A 24,256-nucleotide genomic window follows, 5' to 3' on the forward strand; every position below is an offset into this window, starting at 1 on the left:
CAGGCGTGAGCCACCACGCCCGGCCTCTTTTTTTTTATTTATTTATTTTTTTAGACAGAATCTTGCTCTGTTGCCCAGGCTGGAGTACAATGGCGCCATCTCGGCTCACTGCAACCTTTGCCTCCCAGGTTCAAGCAATTCTCCTGCCTCAGCCTCCCAAGGAACTGGGATTACAGGCGCATGCCTATTTCAAGTAAAACTATGATCAAATAAATGTGCATGCCTTTTCTATTAATCTGCCTTTTGTCAGTGATTTTCAGCAAATTTTCAGAGGGCAATGGGGAAGCTTTCCCTTTGCTTTTACATCCCAAACCAAATTTATAGTTATACCTCTTATATTTAGGTCAATTATCTTTCTTGATTTTTATGTATGATGTGAAATGACTAAACTTATATTTTTTTACATGAGGATATCTAATTATTCCCGTACCATTTGTTGAAAAACCTATCCTTTCTCCACATTGAATTGCCTTGGCACATCTGTCAAAAATCCATTGATAATGGGCTCAGGTGATCCTCCCATCTCAGCCTCCCAAGTAGCTGGGACTACAGAGATCACTTGAGCCCATTAAAAAACAAAATCCAATGATGGTGGGCACAGTGGCTCACATCTGTAATCCCAGCACTTTGAGAGGTTGAGGAAAGAGGATTGCTTGAGCCCAGGAGTTCGAGACCATGCCCAGCTAATTTGAACTTTCATATACAGTCATGCACCATGACATTTCAGTCAATGACAGACTGCATATACAACAATGGTCCCATAAGATTATAATACTGAAAGGCCGGTATGGTGGCTCATGCCTGTAATCCCAGCACTTTGGGAGGCTGAGGCAAGCAGATCACAACGTCAGGCATTCAAGACCAGCCTGGCCAACACAGTGAAACCCCATCTCTACTAAAAATACAAATTAGATAGATAGATAGATGATAGATATAGATAGATGATAGATAGATAGATGATAGATAGATGATAGATGATAGATAGATAGATAGATAGATGATAGATAGATAGATAGATAGATAGATAGATAGATAGATAGATAGATAATAGATAGATAGATAGATAGATTAGCTGGGTGTGGTGGTGGGCACCTGTAGTCCCAACTACTTGGGAGGCTAAGGCAGGAGAATTGCTTGAACCCAGGAGGCAGAGGTTGCAGTGAGCTGAGATCGCACCACTGCACTCCAGCCTGGGTGACAGAGTGAGACTCCATCTCAAAAAAAAAAAAGATTATAATACTGTATCTTTACTGTACTTTTTCTATGTTTAGATACACAAACACTTACCATTGTGTTACAATTGCCTGCAGTATTCACTATAATAGCATGCTAGGTCTGTAGCCTAGGAGTAATAGGCCACCATATAGCCTAGGTATGTAGCAGGATATACCATCTTGGTTTGTATAAGTACACTCAATGATGTTCACACCATGAAATTGCCTAATAATGCATTTCTCAGAACCTCTCCTCATCACTAAGTGACAAATGACTGTGTTTTCTTTGGTTAAATGTCAATGCATATATTTTTTAGACAAATTTATTCAGATATATTTCACATACCATATGATTCACCCATTTCAAGTGTACAATACAAGGCTTTTTGTATATTCAGAAATGTAAATCACCACACCACATCACTACTAAGTCAATTTTAAAACATTTCATCACCCAAAAAAGAAACCCAGTACCTGTATCCACTACCAATCACTCCCCATCCTGCCATCCTCCATTCCCCAATTCTTGGCAACCACCAGTCTACCTGCTGTCTCTACCTATTTACTTCTTGGGGGTATTTCATGTAAATTCAGTTATACAATATGTGGTCTTTTGTGACTGGCTTCTTTCATTTAGCATAATGTTTTCAAAGTAAACTCATGTTGTAGCATGTATAAGTATTTTATTTTGTTTTATTGCTGAACAATATTCCATTGCTATGGATGGACCACATTTTATTTCTCCATTCACCAATTAGTGGACATTTGGATTGTTTTTACTTTGCAGCTATTAGAATAATGCCTCTATGAACATCTGTGTACAAGTTTGGGGGCAGGGGAAAGTTTTCATTTCTCTTTGATGTATACCTGGGAGTGGAAATTCTGAGTCATATGGTAACTGTACGTTATACCTTTTTAAACTACCAGGCTGTTCTCCAAACTGGAAGGACCATTTTACATTCTCACTAAATGTATGGGAGCTCCAATTCCTCTACATCCTCACCAACACTTCTGTGATCTGTCTTTATGGTTACAGCATCCTGGTAGGTGTGAAGTGCATCTCATTGTGCTTTTGACTGGCATTTCCCTGATAGCTACTGATGCTGAGCATCTTGTCATGTGCTTATTAGCAATTTGCATATCTTCTTTGGAGAAATGCCTGTTCAGATCTTTGGCTCATTGTTATGGGCTGAATTGTGTCCCCTAAGATTCATATAACGAAGTCATAATATCCAATATCTCAGAATATGACTCTATTTGGAGACAGGATCTTTAAAGAGATGGTTAAGTAAAATGAGGTCATTCAGGTGGACCCTAATCCAATGACTGGTGTCCATATAAGAAGAGGAGACGAGGACACAGACACACTCAGAGGGAAGGCCGTGTGAAGACACAGGGAGAAGATGCTATCCACAAACCAAGGAGAGGGGCCTCAGGAGAAACCAATCCTGCCAACAGGTAGATCTCAGACTTGTACCTTCCAGAATTATGAGAAAATACATTTTTGTTGTTTAAGCCAGTCTATGGCATGTTGTTATGCAGCCCTAACCAACTAATACAACTACTCTTAAAATGTCTTTGGGGTGGGCCAGGTGCGGTGGCTCACACCTGTTATCCCAGCACTTTGGGAGGCCAAGGCAGGTGGATCACGAGGTTGCAAGACCAGCCTGGCCAAGACGGCGAAGCCCCATCTCTACTAAAAATACAAAAATTAGACAGGCGTAGTGGCAGGTGCCTGTAATCCCAGCTACTCAGGAGGCCGAGGCAGAGAACTGCTTGAACCTGGGAGGCAGAGGTTGCAGTGAGCCAAAATTGCACCTCTGAACTCCAGCGTGGGTGACAGAGCGAGACTCTGTTGAAAAAAGAAAATGTCTTTGGGGGTTTATTATTATTTTAAGACAGGGTCTGGCTCTGTCACCCAGGCTGGAGTACAGTGGTGAGAACATGGCTCACTGAAACTTTGACCTCCTGGGCTCAAGCAATCCTCTCACCTCACCTTTCTGAGTAGCTGGGACTATAAGTCCCTGCCACCACACCCCACACCTGGCTAATTTTTTTTCTTTCTTTAATTTCTATTTATTTATTTTTGTAGAGATGGTGGGGTGGGGGTCTCATTATGTTGCCTAGTCTGGTCTCAAACTCCTGGACTCAAGCCATCCTTCCAAAGTGCTGGGATTACAGGCATCAGCCATCGCTCCCAGCAAAATGTCTTTTTATTACTGAGTTGTAAGAGTTCTTTATATATTCAAGATACAAGTCCCTTATCAGATAAATGATTTGCAAGTATTTTCTGACATTCTATGGGCCATCTTTTCACTTCCTTGATCATGCAAATCTTTTAACTATTTTTAAATTATCTGTCTAGTTTAATAATAATAATAATTGGGGCCGGGCACAGTGGCTCACACCTGTAATCCCAGCACTTTGGGAGACTGAGGCGGGTGGATCACCTGAGGTCAGGAGTTTGAGACCAGCCTGGCCAATATGGCGAAACCCCGTCTTTACTAAAAATACAAAAATTAGCCAAGCGTGGTGGCACACGCCTGTAATCCCAGCTACTCAGGAACCTGAGGCAGGAGAATTGCTTGAACCTGTAAGACGGAAGTTGCAGTGAGGTGAGATTTCACCACTGCACTCCAGCCTGGGTGACACAGCAAGACTCTCTCAAAAAAAAAAAATATATATATATATATAATAATAGTAATAATTGGGTTGTTAGAGTTATTTATATATTGTTGGATACAATCCCATATTAAATGTATGATTTGTAAATATTTTCTCCTGGTCTGTGACTTTCTAAATGGTGTCTTTTGAAATGCAAGTGATTTTAATTTGAATAAAGTCTAATTTATCAATCTCTTTTTTTCTTTATCACCTTTACTTTTGATGCCATATCTAAGAATTGATTGTCTTGTAGGGTCTCAGAAAATGATACCCAAAAATGAAAGCCACAGAAGCAGCTCTGACTTTCTCTTAACCTTTCTGCCTCTGGCCCCCCATTCTTCCCTTAGGCTAGCCATAGAAATTAGAATCCCTCTTCCCCAGCAAGTCATAGAAACCAGAACCCCTTTTCTCCAAAGCCAGCAATAAAACCTAAAAATATGTCTCTAACTTTCCCATATCTTTCTGTGTAAAAACAGGCCATAAAAAAATTATCAGACCTACCTTGTTTAACTGTATGTCCTAAGACCCCCATTCCAGAGAGGGCCCTGCCTCAGAGCCAGAAGGAAGGAATGCATGTTTAGAGAGGCCACAAACAATCTAAACAGACAGGCCCTGCTGGGCTTCCCCTTTCCCCATTCAGTCTATCAGTATCGGATCACACCCTTCTCATCCCATCAGATTTCTACATGGCTGTATATATTTTATTGAACCTGAGAATAAAAATGGGCCCTATCCCCTGTATCTTTGAGTCTTCCTTCTGAAGGCTATTTCAAGTAAAACTATGATCAAATAGATGTGCAAGCCTTTTCTATTAACCTGCCTTTTGTCAGTGATTTTCAGCAAACTTTCAGAGGGCAATGGGGAAGTTTTCCCTTCACCTCTACATCCCAAACCAAATTTATAGTTATACCTCTTATATTTAGGTCAATGATCTTTCTTGATTTTTATATATGATGAGAAATGACTAAATTTATATTTTTTACATGAGGATATCTAATTATTCCAGCACCATCTGCTGAAAAACCTATCCTTTCTCCATATTGAATTACCTTGGCACATCTATCAAAAATCTATTCACAATGGGCTCAGGTGATCCTCCCATCTCAGCCTCCCAAGTAGCTAGGACTACAGAGATCACTTGAGCCCATTAAAAAACAAAATCCAATGATGGTGGGTGCAGTGGCTCACACCTGTAATCCCAGCACTTTGAGAGGTTGAGGCAAGAGGATTGCTTGAGCCCAGGAGTTCAAGACTAGCCTGATCAACATAGGGAGACCCCATTTCTACAAAAATATTTTAAAATTAGCCGGTGTTGTGTCGCACATCTGTAGTCCCACCTACTCAGGAGGCTGAGGTGGGAGGATCGTTTGAGCCTGCGAGGTTGAGGCTACAGTGAGCCATGATCTTACCACTGCACTCCAGCCTGGGCAAAAGAGTGAGACCCTGTCTGAAAAAAAAAATCCACTGACCAAAAACATAAGGGTTTATTTCTAGAATCTCTATTCTGTTTGATGGGTCTATATGTCTACTTTTATGCTATGACCACACTGTCTTGATTAATGTAGTAGCTGTGACACTGCGAAATACATAATATATAAATCACTTCCTAGCATACAAATCCTAAAACCCTTAGAAACACCAAAGTGATGTCTTATTGTATGTTAATGCATTGACAGCCCCCCAGGTAGCTTCAGGATGGGGCTGTCACCATAAAGACAAAGGGAGGATTACAGGGTTGGGACTTTCAGGCCCACCTCCTCTGGAGAGGGTTGAGGGGCTGAAGGTTATGTTGGTCACCAATGGCCAGTGGTTTAAACAATCATGCCTATGTAATGAAGCCTCCATAATAACCTAAAGGACAGGGTTCAGAGAGCTTCCAGATAGCAAAACCTATGGAGGTTCTGGAGGGTGGCACACTCCAGGAGGGTATGAAAGCTCCATACCCCTTCCCACATGCCTCACCCTAGGCACCTCCTCATCACTTTCCTTTGTAATATTCTTAAGAATAAACCGGCCGGGTGCGGTGGCTCACGCTTGTAATCCCAGCACTTTGGGAGGCCGAGGCGGGCGGATCACGAGGTCAGGAGATCGAGACCAGGGTGAAACCCCGTCTCTACTAAAAATACAAAAAATTAGCCGGGCGTGGTGGCGGGCGCCTGTAGTCCCAGCTACTCGGAGAGGCTGAGGCAGGAGAATGGCGTGAACCCGGGAGGCGGAGCTTGCCGTGAGCCGAGATTGCGCCACTGCACTCCAGCCTGGGCGACCGAGCGAGACTCCGTCTCAAAAAAAAAAAAAAGAATAAACCAGTAAATGTAAGTAGGTGTTTCCCTGAGTTCTGTGACCCATTCTAGCACATTGTGTGGTGACAGCAGTTATGTAAATGGAACCCAAAGAGGTGATTGTGGGGGCCCCAACTTGAAGCTGGTGGGTCAGAAGTTCTGGTGGCCAGGGCTTACCTCCAGAATGCCTCCAGATGCACCTAGCATCTGAGAGGGTGTAGGCAGTCTTATAGGGCTGAGCCCTCAACCTGTGGGATCTGACACTATCTGTCAGACAGGAAAAATCCCCACACATTTGGTCACAGAAGTCTTCTGTGTTGATTGTCGTCATGGTGTGAGAGCAGATGGAAAAGTTTGATTTTTCCCCTTAGTAGTTGTATAGTAAGCTCTGAAACTGGGATGAATTTTGTTCCTTGTTATTTTTCAAGATTGTTTTGACCATTCTCAATTCTTCTTTTAGTATAAATTGCAGAATCAGTTTGTCAATTGTTCAGAACAACCCTGCTGCAAATGTGATAGGTGCTGCATTGAACCTATAGATCAGTTTGAAGAGTTTTGCAATCTTAAAATATTGAGCTTCAACTCCATTAATGTAGAGTGTCCCTGCATTTATTTAGATTTTTAAAAATTTCTTTCTGGAATGGTTGTAGTTTTCAGTGTACAAGTCTCACACTTATTTCGTTAAATTTATCTCAAATATTTTATTGTTGCTATGGTTTGAATTTGTTCCCCCAAAATCATCTGTTGGAAACTTATTCCCAATGCAAGTTTGGGGAGGTGGGGCCTAATGAGAGATGATAAGGCCATGTGGGTACAGTGAATGGATTAATGCTGTTAGCATGGCAGTGGGTTTGTTATAAAAGGAGGGAATTCAACCCCTTTTACTTTCACTTTCACTTTCACTTTCTCTCTCTCTCACCCTCTCACCTTCCACCATGGGATGACATAGCGAGAAGTTCCTCACTAGATGCCAGAAACGTAATACTGGACTTTCCACCTTCCAGAACTGTGAGCTGCAGTTTATCAATATTTTTCTGCACAGATTATGGTTTTTGTGTTATGTCGGAGAATTCTGTACCTAACCCAGATCAAGAAGATTTTCTCCTATGTTTGCTTCTAAAATTTTTACAGGTTTGTGCTCTGCTTTCAGGTCTATAATCCTTTCTGAGTTAATCTATGTGTAAAGTGTGAAGTATATGTCAAAGATCATTTTTAATACATGTCTAAATGCTCCAATACCATTTGTTGAAAAGGCAATGCTTTCTCTATTGTTTTTGCACCCACGTTTAAAATTTTTTAACTAGTCATATTTCTGTGGGTCCATTCTTGACTATTTTGTTCCACTGATGTATACTTCTATACCTCCACCAATACCATAGTCTTGATTACTGTATCTTTAGAGTCTTAAATTGTGTAAAGTGAGTCAAAGTTTTTTCTAGTTTTGTGAAAACTTGTTTTAGCTATTCCAGTTCCTTTGCCTTGGATAACACTTTAGAATCCACTTATCTACATCTACAAAACAATCCTTCCAGGATTTTGACTGATATTTTGTTAAATCTGAAGATCAGCTTATGGAGAACTGACATCTTGGCTATGGTGAATCTTCCCATCCATGAATATGACATGTCTCTCCATTTATTTAGGTCTTTTATTACTTTCATCAGCATTTTATAGTTCTCAGTGTACAGGTCCTATGCATGTTTTGATTTATACCTAAGGATTTCATTATTTTATGAATTATTGCAAATGACACTTTTTAATCTCAGCTTTCAATTGTACATTGCTAGTGTGTAGAAACAATTTTTGTATGTGGCCTTGGATCCTATAATCTTGCTAAACTCACTTATTAGTTATTGGATTTTGTTTTTTTGTTGTTGTTTTTTTTCTTTTTGAAACAGAGTCTTGCTCTGTGGCCCAAGCTGGAGTGCAGTGGCGCAATCTCAGCCCACTGCAACCTCCACCTTCTGGGTTCAAGCAATTCTCCTCCCTCAGCCTCCCAAGTAGCTGGGATTACAGGCATGCACTTAAATGCCTGGCTAATTTTTGTAATTTTATCCAGATGCGGTTTCACCATGTTGCCCAGGCTAGTCTGAACTCCCAGCCTCATGTGATCCACCTGCCTCGCCCAAAGTCCTGGGATTACAGGCGTTGAGCCACCATGCCTGGCCAGGTTTTTGCTTTTTATAGCTTCCTTTGTATGTTCTACATATTCAATCATGTCCTTTGTAAACAGACAGTTACAGTCTTTTCTTTACAATCTGTATGCTTTTTATTTCCTTTTCTTGATTTATTGCACTGGCCAGGATTGCCAGTCCTATGTTAAATAAGGGTAGTGACAGCAGATATCCTAACCTTGTTTTCACCTTATAGGGAAAATATTCAGTCTTTCACCATTAAGTATGAGATTAACTGTAGGTTTTTCATAGTTGGCCTCTATGCAGTTGAGGAACTTCCCTTCTACTAGCTTGCCGAGAGCTTGTATCATGAATGGATATTGTATATTGTCAAATGCTTTTTCTGCATCAGGTGGTATGATCAGGTGGTTTTTCCTCTTTGGCCTTTAATCTTCTTTAATGTAGATTACATTGATTGATTTCCAAACACTGAACTAGCTGTAATCCCATTTGATCATGATTCTATATTATTAATTCTATATATTGCTGGATTTTATTTGCTAATATTCTATTCAAGATTTTTGCTTCTATGCTCATAAGGAATATTGGTCAGCTTTCTTTTATTGTCCTGTCTTGTCCCATTTTGAATAAACACCCTATTCTTTTAAATGAAAACTTCTTAAATGAAATACATTACCAAAAATCCCATAATTATCATTACCATTTTGAAATATTTTATTCATTTTCACATGTTAAAGTAGGTTTCCTCAATAAGACAAGCCAGTACCCAGGCTTTGTTCATGGTGTTTGACAACGGGTAAAATCACTGGCCCCTCTTGAGCCTTGTGCACACAATATAGATGATGGTGGAGCATGTTCTTTTGAGATCTTTAATCAATTCTGTAAGAGACCTCTCTCATATATATATATATGAGGGAAATTTTTTTATTTTATATTTTTATGCAGAAATTTTAATTTTATATTTTTAAAAAATATATGAAAAATATATGTATATACATGTGTACATATATATGTGTGTGTGTACATATATACATACTATACATTTTTTAAAAAAAACAGAAATGAGTATCACTAACACAGCACCAGCTAACATTTACCTTGCACTTTGCATTTGGTATTCAGCTAAGCACTTTATAAAATTACCTCCTTTAACAAAACTAGTTTTTTTTTTATCTGAACGTGGTAGACAACAGGCTACATAACTAGCCATTAGTTTCACAAAGTATATTAAGAGGTAAGCTGCATCTTGCACCCTGACTCCAAAGATTATACTTCTAAGTTGCTGCCATAAGCTTTCAGATACTGTCCTGTAACCTATTTCTTCATCCAACATATCCACTTTATCCTTTTCAATGGTTGTATCATATTCCATGATAGATCATATTTTCCAAAATTATTGCAATAATATATTCCATCAAATATGATTTTCTGACAATGTGACTCTGATACTCCTCCGAAGAAGTACGGTCTATGTTCCCTCCCCTTTGAGCTTGGACAGGCTTGACTATGGAGAAAGAGACACTGAATTTTTTGTTGTTGTTATTGTTTGTTTGTTTGAGACAAGGTCTCACTCCAGTTGCCCAGACTGGAGTGCAGTGATGCAATCTTGGTTCACTGTAACCTCTGCCTCCCAGGCTCAAGCAATCCTCCCACCTCAGCCTCCCCAGCACTATAGGCACGTGCCACAGACCTAATTTTTTTCTTTTTTTTTGAGACGGAGTCTCGCTCTGTCGCCCAGGCTGGAGTGCAGTGGCGCGATCTCGGCTCACCGCAAGCTCTGCCTCCCGGGTTCATGCCATTCTCCTGCCTCAGCCTCTCCGAGTAGCTGGGACTACAGGCGCCCGCCACCACGCCCGGCTAATTTTTTTGTATTTTTAGTAGAGACGGGGTTTCACCGTGGTCTCGATCTCCTGACCTCGTGATCCGCCCGCCTTGGCCTCCCAAAGTGCTGGGATTACAAGCGTGAGCCACCGTGACCGACCTGGCTAATTTTTTTGTATTTTTTTGTAGAGACATGGTTTCACCAAGTTGCCCAAACTGGTCTTGAACTCCTGGCCCCAAGCAATCCACCCACCTCAGCCTCCAAAGTGCTGGGATTACAGGTATGAGCCACCACGCTCAGCCGAGATGCTGTTATTTCTGATGCTAGATCACAACAGGCAATAACAGTTTCTCTGCCTGACTCTTCAGAACCCAGGCACCAAGCTGAGGAGGCCTATGCAGCCACATAAAAAGATCACATGTAGGTGTTCATATGCAACCACCCTAGCTGAGGTCCCAGACAACAGCATCAACCACCCAGTTTGTGATGGAGCCTTCAGTTGTGTTGTCTGATAGAAACATGCGAACCATACATGTAGGCCGCATATGTAAATTTAAATTTTCTAGTAGTCACATTAAAATTTTAATACATTGAGTTTAACCTATCTAAAATATAGTCAATATAAAAACCATTGATAGTTTAGTTTCTTTTTTTATACAAAGTCTTCGAAATCTGATGCACATTTTATACTTACAGTCCTATTTTCAATCAACACACTAGTCTCCATTCAGACTGGCCTCGCTTCAACTGCTCAGTAGCCACTTGTGGCTAGCATAGTGTGGCCGCTTCAAATGACCCCACTGACCAACTGTCGATTCCAACCTTGAGTTTTCCCAACTGAAACCCCAGACATCATGGAGTTACAAAGCTGTTCCTGCTGTGCCCTTTCTGAATCTTTGACTCACAAAATCTGTGAACATAAATACTGGCAACTAAGTGTGTGATGGTTCATTATACATCTGTAGTAACTGGGATGCTAGCCTATGAAAGTTTCATAACTTATTTAAACATTTCCCTACTTAGATGTTTCTCCCACCTCTTTCCAGGATATTAGTATAACCAATGATGATGAGCAATGCAAGCTCTGTAAGTTAGTCAAATTATTTCCTTAAATGTTTGAGGGTGGCATTTCTGGGTCAATGAGAACATACATTTAGATTTACATTCATGTTGCCAAACTGTTATCCAAAGCACCTTAACCAGTTCTTACCAACAATCATCTATTTGTGTGCAACCATGCTTCTTTTGATTAAATCTGGCCCTTTTCAATCATGAGTTGAATACTTAGATCCTTTCTTTTCTATTTTATAACATTCCTAAGTTTGTTTTATTGCTTTTACATTTTGAACTATATCCGTGATATATTTTTATCATAAAATATTCAGGCAATGCATTGACTATACAAAAGAAGTACTATACCATTATTCTTTACTTTGGGTCTTTTTCAACTTAATGTCATAGACAGCTTTGCCTGTCAGCTCATAAAAGTCTAACTCACCAAATGTTAATTAATTAAAGGACCGTCTTTTAATTAAATGTTGAGTGACTACATGGTAGTCCAAAGATTGCATGTATCTTAAATATTCCTCTGATGACAGATATCACAGTGACTCCACCTCTTCATTACTACAATGCTGTAAAGACCACCTTTACTTTTTAATTAGATTTTAAGTAGAAATGTTAGGTCAAAGGGTCAAAGTTGGTAGGCATAATCATTTATATTTCTTTTTCTGACAACTGTACATTCATATACAAGACCATTTATCCACTGGAATTTTTATATTTATGTATTTTAAGGACTCTCTAAATATTCTAAGTGTCATCTGTTAAATATGATGATGGTAATATTTTCTCCAAGTCCAGCCCTTTGTATTTTAATACTACGAAGCCTCTGGTTGCAGAAACTAAAAGCTTTTAGTTTTCTGTGTGGCATTTGTCTTATTTTTATGACTTCTGAGTTTTCTTATATAGGAAGATAACTATACTAAGTTACAGAAGATACATGAATGATGCTTGATTAAATATTTCATTTTAAAGAACTCAGCCAAAGTCAAAATTTCACTTCATCATACCAATATAGGTGGAGTACCCCTCGTCTGAAATGCGTGAGGCCAGAAGTATTTAGGATTTCAGACTTTTTTGGACTTTGCAATATTTGCATGCACATAATAAGGAATCTTGGGGATGCATTTTAACTGCAACCCATCACATAAGGTCTGGTGTAGAATTTTGCAACTGTTGGTCCTCAGAAAAGTTTTGGATTTTGGAGCACTTCAGATTTCAGATTTTCCAATTATGGATGCTCAACCTATACTACATCCTCATCAAAGATAACTGCTGTTAGCTGAGTGTGGTGGTACGTGCCTGTAGCCCCAGCTACTCCAGAGACTGAAGTGGGAAGGTTTTTCAAGCCCAAGTTCAAAACTACAGTGAGCTATGATCACATGGCTCTCCAGACTGGGTGACAGAGTAAGAGCTAGTTTCTTTAAAAAAAAAAAAAAAGAGAGAGAGGGAGATAACTGTTGTTAAGATTGGTCTTTATTTTTCCAGGTCTTTCTGAATGCATATAATATAGATTTCCTGAAACTTGCTTCTTTAACAAGCGTATATTGAGTATATTATCATGGGTATATTTCTACTGTTGCATTTTTTTACTTAGAGATGGAGTCTTGCTATCTTGCCCAGGCTGGAGTGCAGTGGCTATTCACATGCACGATCATAGTGCATTACAGAGTCAAACTCCTGGGCTTAAGCAATCCCTCTGTCTCAGCCTCCCAAGTAACTGGGACTACAGGCATATGCCACCATGCCTGGCTTTGTACAGTACTTACAGCTCCACCTCATTCTTTTCAATTAGCACACAGTATGCTATAACTACTTCCATACTGACATTTAGTTTCTTCAAATGTTTCACTAGTAGAACCCCACAATGAACATCCTCACAAGTGATATGTTCTCTCAGAAGTACACAGAGTATTTCTGTTAAATGCATAATTTATTTAATGTCTCCACTATGATGGTCAGAAGGAATAAACTACTCTGCACAATTTGCCACACTAACTACATTTCATGGCTCTTTCTTTATTATGAATTTTCATATGTTGTTTAAGGGCTGAACTTCGGGGAAAAGCTTTCCCACATTCATTACATTTAAAAGGTTTTTCCCCAGTATGGAGTCTCTGATGTTCAACAAGGCCTGAGCTGTGCCGAAAGGCTTTCCCACATTTCTTACAATGATAGGGTTTTTCTCCAGTATGAATTCTCTGATGTCCAGTAAGGGTTGAGCTCTTTGTAAAGGCCTTCCCACAGTCATGACACTGATATGGTTTATTTCCACTGTGAGTTTTCTGATGACCAGCAAAGGATGAGCTATACCTGAAGGATTTTCCACATTTACTGCAGTGATAGGGTTTCTCCCCAGTATGCATTCTTTGGTGACTAATAAGAGTTGAGCTCTTCCTAAAGGCTTTTCCACATTCATTACACTGATATGGCTTCTCACCAGTATGGATTTTCTGATGTTCCAACACAGTAGAGTTATCCCTGAAAGCTCTCCCACACTTGTTACATTTAAAAGGCTTCTCTCCACTATGTATTCTTTCGTGACGAGTAAGGGCTGCATTCTGAGCGAAGGCTTTCCCACAGTCATTACATTTGTAGGGTTTCTGGCCAGTATGAATTCTCTGATGACTTAAAAGGATTGAGTTCTTTCTGAAAGTTTTTCCACATTCAATGCATTTGTGGGGTTTCTCCCTAGAATGAATTCTCTGATGGTTGATAAACGTTGAGTGCTTCTTCAGGAACTTCCCACATTCAATACATCTATAAGGCTGTTTGCCTGCATGAACCTTATGGTGATTTAACAGGGATGAACTGTTCATAAAGGCGATCCCACATTCTTTACATTTATGTGGTTTCTCGCTGGTGTGATTTCTCTGGTGGCTAATAAAGGACGAATTGTATTTGAAGACTTTCCCACATTCCTTGCACTTATAGTTCTTCTCTGTGGAGCTTCTGCCCTCCCAGCCCAGGCCTTTTTCCATCATGACACTTTTCATTCGCCCTCCCAGAACGGATCCTTCAGAAGTGCTTTGCTTTAGGGCTGACATCTTTGTTTCAAACCAGTAATCCTGGACTGAAAAAAAATTTTAAAAATTCAAATGTTCTTTATGTTGAAATGCTGAAAGTGAGAGTTGTGCAAGGACTTGAATAATGTTCTATTCTACATAACTAAAGGTTATGAAAAATTATTACTGTGTCCCACTTGTGATTCTTGCTGAGAAAAGATGGCCACACTAAGGGCAGGAAAAGGAAGTATGATTTTAAAGAAAAGAATCTGTACTATAAACATTGCATTTAAAGAATGCAGCGAGCACCTAAGAAGTTGCCAAGTTAGGAAGACAACACAGGAAACAGCTAAAAAAGAAAAAAGACAATGTGAGAATAAATACAAAATTGAGGAGAAAGCCCAGAGTCACAAAGCAAGCTATAATTACTACTAGGGCAGATTTCTGCAGGTGGTATATTTGAGAACATTATGATGTCACCAAGAACTTAAGAAAAATATTTCTCTGTGAGGAGTTAAGAGTGAACCAATATTTAATCGCTCAGTGGAAAAAAGAAAACAGAAAAAATATTCAAGGAACAAAAATAGTTCTCAGGCCAGTAAGATTTTACTATAAACTAAATTTTTAACATATCTAAAAAACAACATACCTATGCCAGGCGCGGTGGCTCATGCCTGTAATCCCAGCACTTTGGGAGGCCAAGACGGGTGGATTACTTGAGGTCAGGAGTTCGAGACCAGCCTGGCCAACATGGCAAAACCCTATCTCTACTAAAAATGCAAAAACTAGCCAGGCATGGTGGCACATGCCTTTAATCCCAGCTACTCGGGAGGCTGAGGCAGGAGAATCGCTTGAACCCGGGAGGCAGAAGTTGCAGTGAGCTGAGATCATGCCACTGCACTCCAGCCTAGGTGACAGAGCAAGACTCTGTCTCAAAAAACAAAAAAAAATTACCAATGAATGGGTGTACTATGTGAATTTTCTCTAGCTTTTTACAAAGTACAGACACAAGACCTACGACAGACAGAGCAAAATGATTCAGACAAAAACGTTCTGAAAAACTAATAGAGCCAAACTTGTAGTAAAATTAACAATCACCAACCAATTATTTTACTAAATGCACTTTTCTTATAAACATAAGTTGTATCTATCTATACCTAAAGATATATACACATACATATATTTATATGTATTTATACTTAGTAGTCTGGGGAGAAATTCCATACAATGGATATTAGAGCTAAGACTTATTTTTTCAAGGAAATGCAAGTTGAAGGTGAAGCCCAGTCAGAAACAGCCCAGATTCTTCCAATGGCCTTTGATGGGATATGTGTTTAATGTATTATGATCAAACTAGAGAAAATTTCAAGATACTGATTGTAAAGCTGGCAACGTGAAGACACATATGGGCACTTGTTCTATGACAAAGGGGGTCTTGCAAAGCAGTGAGGAAGAGGAGGCTCTGCATTAGTACATTTTAGGAGAAAAAAATACATAAACCCTACCTCATATGATGTACAAAAATCCATTCTAAGAGGATGGTAAATGTAAACATAAAAACCAAATAATAAAGCTTCTAGAAATTAACACAGAAGAATATCTTCATGATCTCAGGAAAAGAAAAAATATTAAAATCACAAAAATAATAATTGTTAATATATAATTTAAAATAAACATTTTAAATAAAGCATGACACAAAAAAGCACTGACAAAAAAGAAAGGGATTGATTAACTGGAAGAACTGGGCTGGGCACGGTGGCTCACGCCTGTAATCCCAGCACTTTGGGAGGCTGAGACAGGAGGAATGGCTTGAGGCCAGGAGGTCCAGACCCACCACCTGGGCAACATAGCAAGTCTCCATCTCTACAAAAAAAAACATGTTTTTAATTAACTGAGCATGGTGGCATGTGTCTAGAGTCCCAGGTACTCAGGAAGCTGAGATAGGACTGCTTGAGCCCAGGAAAAGGAAGAACTGCTACTCATCAAGACCATTAACAGTCAGTAACAACAGAGACAGGGATGGTACAATACATGTAATCAGTAACAGGCTCTTCAAATAGTTACCCAATCAGAGATGCTCTACAGGGACCAATAAATATTCTAAAAGGTCTTTTTTTTTTTTTTGATATGGAGTCTCACTCTGTCACCAGGCTGAGTGCAGTGGTGCAATCTCAGCTCACTGCAACCTCCACCTCCCAGGTTCGAGCGATTCTCCTGTCTTAGCTCCCCGAGTAGCTGGGACTACAAGTGCGTGCCACCACACCCAGCTAATTTTTTGTATTTTTAGTAGAGACAGGGCTTTACTATGTTGGCCAGGCTGGTCTCGATCTCCTGACGTCAGGTGATCCGCCCACCTCAGCCTCCCAAAGTGCTGGGATTACAGGCGTGAGCCACCATGCCCAGCCCTAAAATGTCTTTAACCTCATTAGATATAGAGACATGGATATGAAAACCACAATGAGTCACACAGAACATCCACCAGAATGACTAACTTCACAGGACTGACCACAGGAAGTGCTAGCCAGGACATGGAACAAGGAGTGCTCTCACACACTGATAAAGGAGTATAACTGGGTACAAAACTCTGGAAGATTATCTGGCATTATATTCTAAAGCTGAATACATGCCCAACAGAAATGTAGCCACATAGGAACCAAAAAATAAAGTATAAGAATGTTTACAGCACTTGTAATAGCCAAAAGCTGGAAAATGCCATATATGCATCTGAATATAAGAGAGAAACTGCAGTAGAGTCACACAATGAGTCACTCTAGAACAGTGATTTTCCAAGCATGGGCTCCAGCCCCACAGCACCAGCATCAGCATGCCTGAGAACCTGCTGAATAAAGAACTCTGCAGGGGGCCCTGCAACTGTACTGCAGCATGCATTCTGAGGCATGCTACAGTTTTCAGAAGCATTGATCCACAGCAAAGAAATAACTAAAAATGAATTTGAAAAAATGTTACGCATAAGCCAGACCAAAAATTATATGTACGATATGATACCATTCACATAAAGTTAAAAATAGGCAAAAATAAACTATAGTGTTAGTTCAAGGGGAGGAGAATGGATAATAATTGGGAGGAATTATGATGTGATTTACTCGGGTATTGCCAAAGTTCTGTTTTTTAACCTAAGTTTTGGTTACATGGGTATAGAGTTTTAAAATACTAATTTAGGCTGTATACATATTTTATCAGCTTTTCTATATATGTGTGTTAATTTTTTTAAGGCTTTAAGAAAGAAGAGTCTAGCTTATCAATCTCTTAGTACTTCAATCACAGAAATCAAAACACAAATTGCAAAATATCTAAAATATGATAATGAAAGCTCTACATATTGTTACCTACTGAATATAACTAAAACATTACATAGACAAAGTTAAAGGCTTTAAATATTTATATTACATCAATAAGAAAGAAGAAATATCAATGAATGAATAACTAAAATGTTTAAGAGAAAGTAAATAAACCCAAGGAAAGCAAAAGGGAAAAGGAACTTAAGATTCAAAACACAGAAAACAGTAACACTAATAAATACATCCAAATACTCTTCTTCAAAAAAATAAAACAGAGCTAACAAAGGGGAAATAGGAAAATATAGGAAACAGGAAAAAGACAAAGTAAGAAATCAGGGAAAAGTAACCAAAGATGCGGAGAATATTACTAAAAGAGTTATAAAAAGCTACTTTGTTCAACACAAGTAACTTATGACCATGAATTACTGGATGCTTTTTAGGAAATTATAAATTACTAAAACTGTTTCCTAAAGAGAGAAAATCTATTTGGACAAGTCACTATTGACAACACTGTCAAAAAAAGTACCCCCAATTCCTCCCCTCTGCTCCCCATCACAATAAATAAGCAAAAACGGGACAAAGGACCCAAACCTTTAGGGAACAGCTATCATGTGAGTTAAACTAGACTACAGGATAAAAATATGAAAGACCAAAAAAAGTTTTATGAAAGTATTGCAAAATTAAAATAAAAGCCCAATGAAAATGGGCAGATGAAAAAGAAAATGTAAATACATTTAAGTATCAGTGAAAAATTTAAATAACAGATTAGCAAACAGAATCATCCACTGTCATATTCAGAGAATGATATAATGTGTCATGGCCAAGATAATTGAGAATAAAATCTACCACAGAAACAGATCAAAATGGAAAAGTCAGATATTTCCATATATCTTGAAAAGGCATTTAATAAAATTCAGCAATCATGCTTGATTTAAAAAACTAAAATTTCTTAAAAAAACATGTGAATGAAATACTTCCTTTAAATAAAACTGTATGTGTATCCCAACTCAACAGGCAGCTCAAATGAGAAGGCCAAACACAATGCAAAGATGCAAAGACAAGAATATCCATCATTACCTTTGTTAATATAAAGTTGATATAAAACAAACTTTTTTTAAAAAAATCTGTGATATATATGATATACAATTAATTTCCTGAATGTATAAAGAACCCTTCACACTGACAATAAAAAGACCAACAATCTAACAGTAAAACGGGCAAAGACTGAACAGGCAGTTCTCAGGAAAGATAAATACAAGGGTTGCTGAAAATGTTGAAACATGCTAAATCACACTCCTGATAAGAGAAAGGCAAATTAAAATTACAATAAAATACTTTCACCTCTCAGATTGGCAAGGATCAAAGCATGTAAGACACTGTTGACAAGCTATTAAGAGTGGCACTCATATGTTGTCATTAGGAGTATAAACATGTATCTTTATTAATAGTGGAAATACCCACCAAATTTAGTGGATTTAAAAATTTTAACCTTTAACAATTCTTATAGGAATTTATTCTATAGATTTACTTGTACACAAGAGAATTGATGTGTATGAGGATAATCACTGCAACACTGTTCAGAGTCATTATGTCCACTAAAGAGAACTGATTACATAAATTATAGGACATCCATAAAGTGGAACACTATGCAGGCATCAAAAAGAAAGATAAGCTGGCACGCTGACGCACGCCTGTAATCCCAGTACTTTGGGAAACTGAGGCAAGAGGACTGCTTGAGGTCACGAGTTCCAGACCAGCCTGGGCAAAATAGCGAGATCTCATCTCTACAAAAAAAATTTTAAGAATAAATAAATAAAATTAAAAATAAAAAAATTTAGCCAGGTGTGGTAGCATGCTCCTGTGGTCCCAGCTACTCAGGAGGCTGAGGCAGAAGGATCGCTTGAGCCAGGAGGTCAAGGTTGCAGTGATCCATGATCATGCCACTGTACTTCAGCCTAGGAAACAGTGAGACTCTGTCTCCAAAAGAAAGAAAGAAAGAGAGAGAGGAGAGAGAGAGAGAAGCTCTAAACAATATAGTTACGTCAAATGATTTCTAAGACATAAATGCCAAAGTAACAGGCAAAAGAGCATGCTACCATGTGCTTAAAGAATTCATGGATACTCTCACAGAGTATACATCACATCTGCAAATCTCCACAAGAAACTGACACAGGGATGCCTCTGGGGAGGGGAACTGAGTGATGAGAAAGGTATGTGAAGGAGACTGCATACCATTTGAACCATCTGAATGTGGTACCACAAGCATGTCTAACAACTAACAGAAAGGGAAATATACACACACACACAAAAAAAACATAAAATACTGACTGGTTGTGAAGTCTTTGTAGAAAGATTTACTAGTCCTCTAAGCAGATGAAAGAAATATTAGGGGAAACATTGCTTGTTTTCATTACATCCAAGTTTTAAACATTCTATTTCAAATAACAACCAAAATTAAAACAGAAAGAACAAAGAATAAAGAAGACTGAGTGACTTTTGTTACTATATAAAGAATCTACACAAGAATTTAGGGGGGAAATGTTAAACATAGTAAGAATTAAAGGAATTACTTCAAAAGCATCCCACCCACAACCAGCAAAGACCTAGGTTAAGCAAGACTATGTATTACTGGTATTTTACATGAAATACAGTTATAAACATTCTCCTGAAGATGATGGAGGCAAAATGACAATTAGAGTTTTAGAAGAAGAAATACTGGCAGGATAAATATTTTAGGTGAGAGAAATATTCAGGCTTAGAGATTTAGAAATGAACTATGGCACAGAGAAAGTGACATACAGAAACGTACACAAAGTACACACAGAAAAAAATGAGAGCCAAGAGCAAAGGACAGTAGAAAAGAGAAATAAAAGGAGATCCATAAGAAAAGGAAAGAAAATGCTTCCCCAACAATATGTTTGCCAAAAATCGCAATTACCTGAGAGCTAAAAAACCATGCTTATGTTTGGAATCTGTGACTACCACCAGGAAGTGGTATATAGTGAGTTAGCAAGCTTCCATGAGAGAGAGTAGGTAAAGAATCGAAAATGAACATGGGCCAGGCGTGGTGGCTCACATCTGTAATCCCAGCACTTTTTGAGAGGCCAAGGTGGAAGGACCACTTGAGGCCAGGAGTTCGAGACCAGCCGTGACTAATATAGCGAGACTCCATCTCTACATAAAATAAAAATTTAAAAATTAGCCAAGCATTGTGGTGGACGCCTATAGTCCCAGCTACTCCTACTCAGAGGCCTGAGGCAGGAGGATGGCTTGAGTCCAGAGTTTGAGGTTGCAGTGAGCTACGATTACATTCCAGCCTGGGTGACAGGGCGAGACTCTGTCTCAAAAAATATAAAAGAAAGAAAGAAAATGGACCAGAAGTAGAAAGAAACAAAAGATAGCCTGGTGAAAAGATAGCCTAGAAAGAGAGAGAGAAAAATCACATAAAGAGCTTGAGGATTTCAGAAGGCTGGGAGATAGCACAGATGGGCCTGAGGCCCTCAGGAAGGCAGCAGCCCTCCCAAGTGCAGAAAGACTGGGGAGAAAAGCGGCCAGCCACTTGACAGGAGGATGACATCAAAAGAGGAAACCAGTGCCTTTCTGCACCAACAGGGCACTCAAAGATGAGCTTTCCACTCAGGAGCCCCCGTACTGTTCTGTGTGCTCAGCTGCTGCTGGGATGTTCCCCACCCACTCACCTGCATGTGTGCCTGATGGAGCCTCTCGCACCTCAGTCCAGGGCTCTGCCCCTTGCTCCAACTGAGTAATTAGTTTTGGTTTGGAAGAGAGAAGCCCTGTTCATAAAGAAAAAGGATCTTAGAGGAAGAAAAAAAAAATGAATGAAAAGGAATGCGATGGCAGTTACAAGCACAAGCAGTCACCCCAGACCTCAGTGTCAACTTGAGCATCTGCAACGAACATGGACAGGTCAGAGAGGCCTAGAGGGTGGCACCCAGGATGTCCAACTCATGGAGTAAAGCAAATGGAGGGGGCAAAGTCAACTAGAAAACCAGGTCCTCCTGGAGGACGAGAAACTCCTATTTTGGGAGGCAGATGAATCATGACACAGAAACGTTCCAGAACTGGGCTAGTTGGCACCACAAAGCTACCCATCTTAACTCTGTATGGCTCTGCCCTTTCTTGAGAGATGTAAGGGGCATAAACTCCAGCCTCTAAGCCCATACTTGAGAAAAACAAAACAAAAAGCACATCATTTAAGATGTTTTCAGTACCCCAAACCATTCACCCTGTGAAAACACAGTTGCCCAGTAGACCAATCCTGAGTCAAGGAGAAAGCCATCCTCACCCACGGACACCAGATTCCCATAGTTTTCCAGCATCACATCCCTGTACAGGGCCCGCTGAGCAGCATCCAGGTGTCTCCACTCAATCCAGGTAAAGGCCACGGCCACATCCCCAAATGTCAGCGGTCCCTGCAAAACCAAACCCAATTCTGCTCATTCGGGAAACCCTGAGGGAGGCATCCCAAGAGAAGGAAGCAAGGTGGTCAAAGCCAGCTTCTGACAGTTCCAACAGTGCTCATGGAAACCAACAAGTAAAAGCTAAGGACTGAGGGGATGTGCGACTCCTCCCTTGAGCGGGTTCTTCCTGCATGCCTGTCCTGCTCCCTCCTCCAGGCCTGGCCTCTGCTCACCCCACCCTTCATGTCACCTCATCAAAAAGGTCTTCTCTTTCTCCACCCCATCCTCTGCCACTCTGTCTTGAAACCCACTTCACTTTTCTTCACAGGATTTCTCACCACCTGGCAGGAGAGGTTTGCACTGACTGTCAGCATCCTCTCTAATGTGAGCTCCAGGGGGACAGTGTGGGTCACTGCTGCCTCCCAGCCAAAAACACTGCCTGACACAGAAGTGTTCAGGCTTTATTCAATCAACAAATGAGCAGAAACTTTGAAAAGACATGGAAAGTGATTAGCTTTATCCGAGAATTTACAGGGAGTATGATCTGACTCTGGGGCAGAATATTTTTAAAAAAGAAAAAAAAATTGCTTTTCATAACAGTAACAATTTACTATATACCAGCCACGGTGCTAAACCCTGAGATACATATCATCTCTCTAAATTTCTGCCGTAACTATATAAAGTAAAATCTATTTTGTAGCTAAAGACACAAAGGTTCAGAGAGTTGGAAGAACTTGCTCAAGGTCCCAGGGCTGGTTGAAGGTACAGTATAAAAGGAAACTATAAAAAGTGGTAATGAAACAAAAACAAATTGGAATGGCTATGAAATATTTAAAGAAAAAATGAGTAAGCCTTAAAAAAATGAAAAAGGTGTTTCAAATGAAATTACTTGACTTGTTAGAGCAGTAGAAATGTAGGTTATCTTTAATTTTTTTAATTTTATTTGCATAATAGATACTCAAATGTTTATCACTTCCTTTCAAAATACCAACTATTTAATCAGCTTCTCAAAATCCTTCAAAATCTAGTTTTCTCCAGGATAAAAGCAAACTCCAGTCTGGGATTCTAGACCATGAATGTTTCCAACTTTCTCAGACCAGTTTGTTCATGGTCCCGCCATAATGACTTCATTCAGGCAGTGCTTTCCCCTAGTATCCTCTGCGATTATGCAAATCTCATTTATTCTTCAGGAAAAACTAAGGCGCCCACTACTCCACCCCTCCCACCCTACCACACACTAAAGGTCAAGAGAGCGCTGCTGTCACCCTATGTCTTTATGGCCTACGTCTTTATATGCTAACATGTATTTTTTTTGTCTGCCAGTTTGCAAAGCACTTTTCTGTTTCTAGCACTTTAGAAAACATGGGTAGCAATAATCTACTTGGTGAATGACTAATGGGTAGAGAGGACGGAAATCGCGGGACCCATCCAGGATTGGTTCGGGTAGCTTGGTCCACATACAGGGCAGGGCATTGTCTGGGCAAGAGGCATAAACCCCACCTCGCTGAAACACGTGGTTTCTCAAGAAATGGAAAAATCAAACTTGCCTGGATCTGAGCTCTTGGGGCCATCTGTCTCCTGAACTGTTCTCCAGGCAAGGGCAGAGAATCCTGCGTAAGTCAATCTGGGAAAGAGAGGAAATATGAGGAAGTCCCTCTGTGCCCTAGCCTAGCTAGAATCTGCCCTCTGGACCAGGACTCCGCCCGCCCGTTCTCTCCACAGGTGGGCAGACAGGTCCAGGTGGGTACGCTCGGGAAGAAAGGAAAGGGAACGGCTGCTGGGATCCGGCCTGGACTGCAGCCAGCTCCACGCCAAGCACTTTTGGCAGCACCGGGGGACGGCCTTGTCAGTGGCCAATCTGTCGGCCGGGGCGCAAGGCTGGAGCGCTCTGTGATGCACCAGCCTCGAGCGGTCGCTCCACACGGCGCAGCCACTGCGGGTGGGCACTGCCCACCGCCGCCTTCCCCTCCCACCCCGGCTCGCCTCTCGACCCGCCCCTGGGAAAGGCGGGGGGCACCCGCCAGGGGCCCGAGGCTTCAGGGACCCAGCCTGACCGCGGCCGCTCACGAACCGAACCGAGCCGGCAGGGCTGCGGAGCTGCACGCCCAGAGAGACAGCGACCACACCACGCTGCTTCAGCAGTAGCGACCAGCCAGGGGCTGGTGCAGCGCTCGCACCACGCGGAGACAGGCTGGACTGGAAGCGGAAGTGGCTGCGGCCGCGGAGGCCTCTGGGAAACGTAGTCTGGGCCGCTTGGGAGTCTTAGGGGCTCCATCCGCAGAGCAGGTTGGCACCACCTGGGAATGTTTGAAAAGTGAAGGTGCGGGAAGTGGAGAGCGGCTGATCGCAGTCGGG

General features: G+C 40.5%; 1 protein-coding gene across 1 annotated transcript; it reads right to left on the reverse strand.

The window, feature by feature from the left end:
* Positions 1-12,634: 12,634 nt before the first annotated feature.
* Positions 12,635-24,081, reverse strand: ZNF485 (zinc finger protein 485). The gene is made up of 5 exons (XM_032142801.2): positions 23,973-24,081; positions 23,449-23,525; positions 21,787-21,913; positions 21,179-21,274; positions 12,635-14,249 (listed from the first exon to the last, which is right to left on the reverse strand). Exons 2-5 carry the CDS (start codon positions 23,470-23,472, stop codon positions 13,171-13,173), a joined length of 1,326 nt encoding a protein of 441 aa, XP_031998692.2. The 5' UTR covers positions 23,473-23,525; positions 23,973-24,081; the 3' UTR covers positions 12,635-13,170.
* Positions 24,082-24,256: the final 175 nt, after the last annotated feature.

This window comes from Hylobates moloch, unplaced genomic scaffold, assembly GCF_009828535.3.
Source record: "Hylobates moloch isolate HMO894 unplaced genomic scaffold, HMol_V3 SCAFFOLD_3, whole genome shotgun sequence".
NCBI classification, from domain to species: Eukaryota; Metazoa; Chordata; class Mammalia; order Primates; family Hylobatidae; genus Hylobates; species Hylobates moloch.

Bases quoted from the DNA above. Each gene is read 5' to 3' on its own strand.
- ZNF485 (XM_032142801.2), bottom strand. From the start codon at position 23,472: ATGGCCCCAAGAGCTCAGATCCAG. The intron at 21,275-21,786 runs GTGAGGATGGCT...CTTTATGAACAG, and splicing joins TGGGAATCTGGTGTCCGTGG to GGCTTCTCTCTTCCAAACCA. The intron at 14,250-21,178 runs GTGAGTGGGTGG...ATTTTTTTTCAG, and splicing joins TCCATCAGGCACACATGCAG to TCCAGGATTACTGGTTTGAA.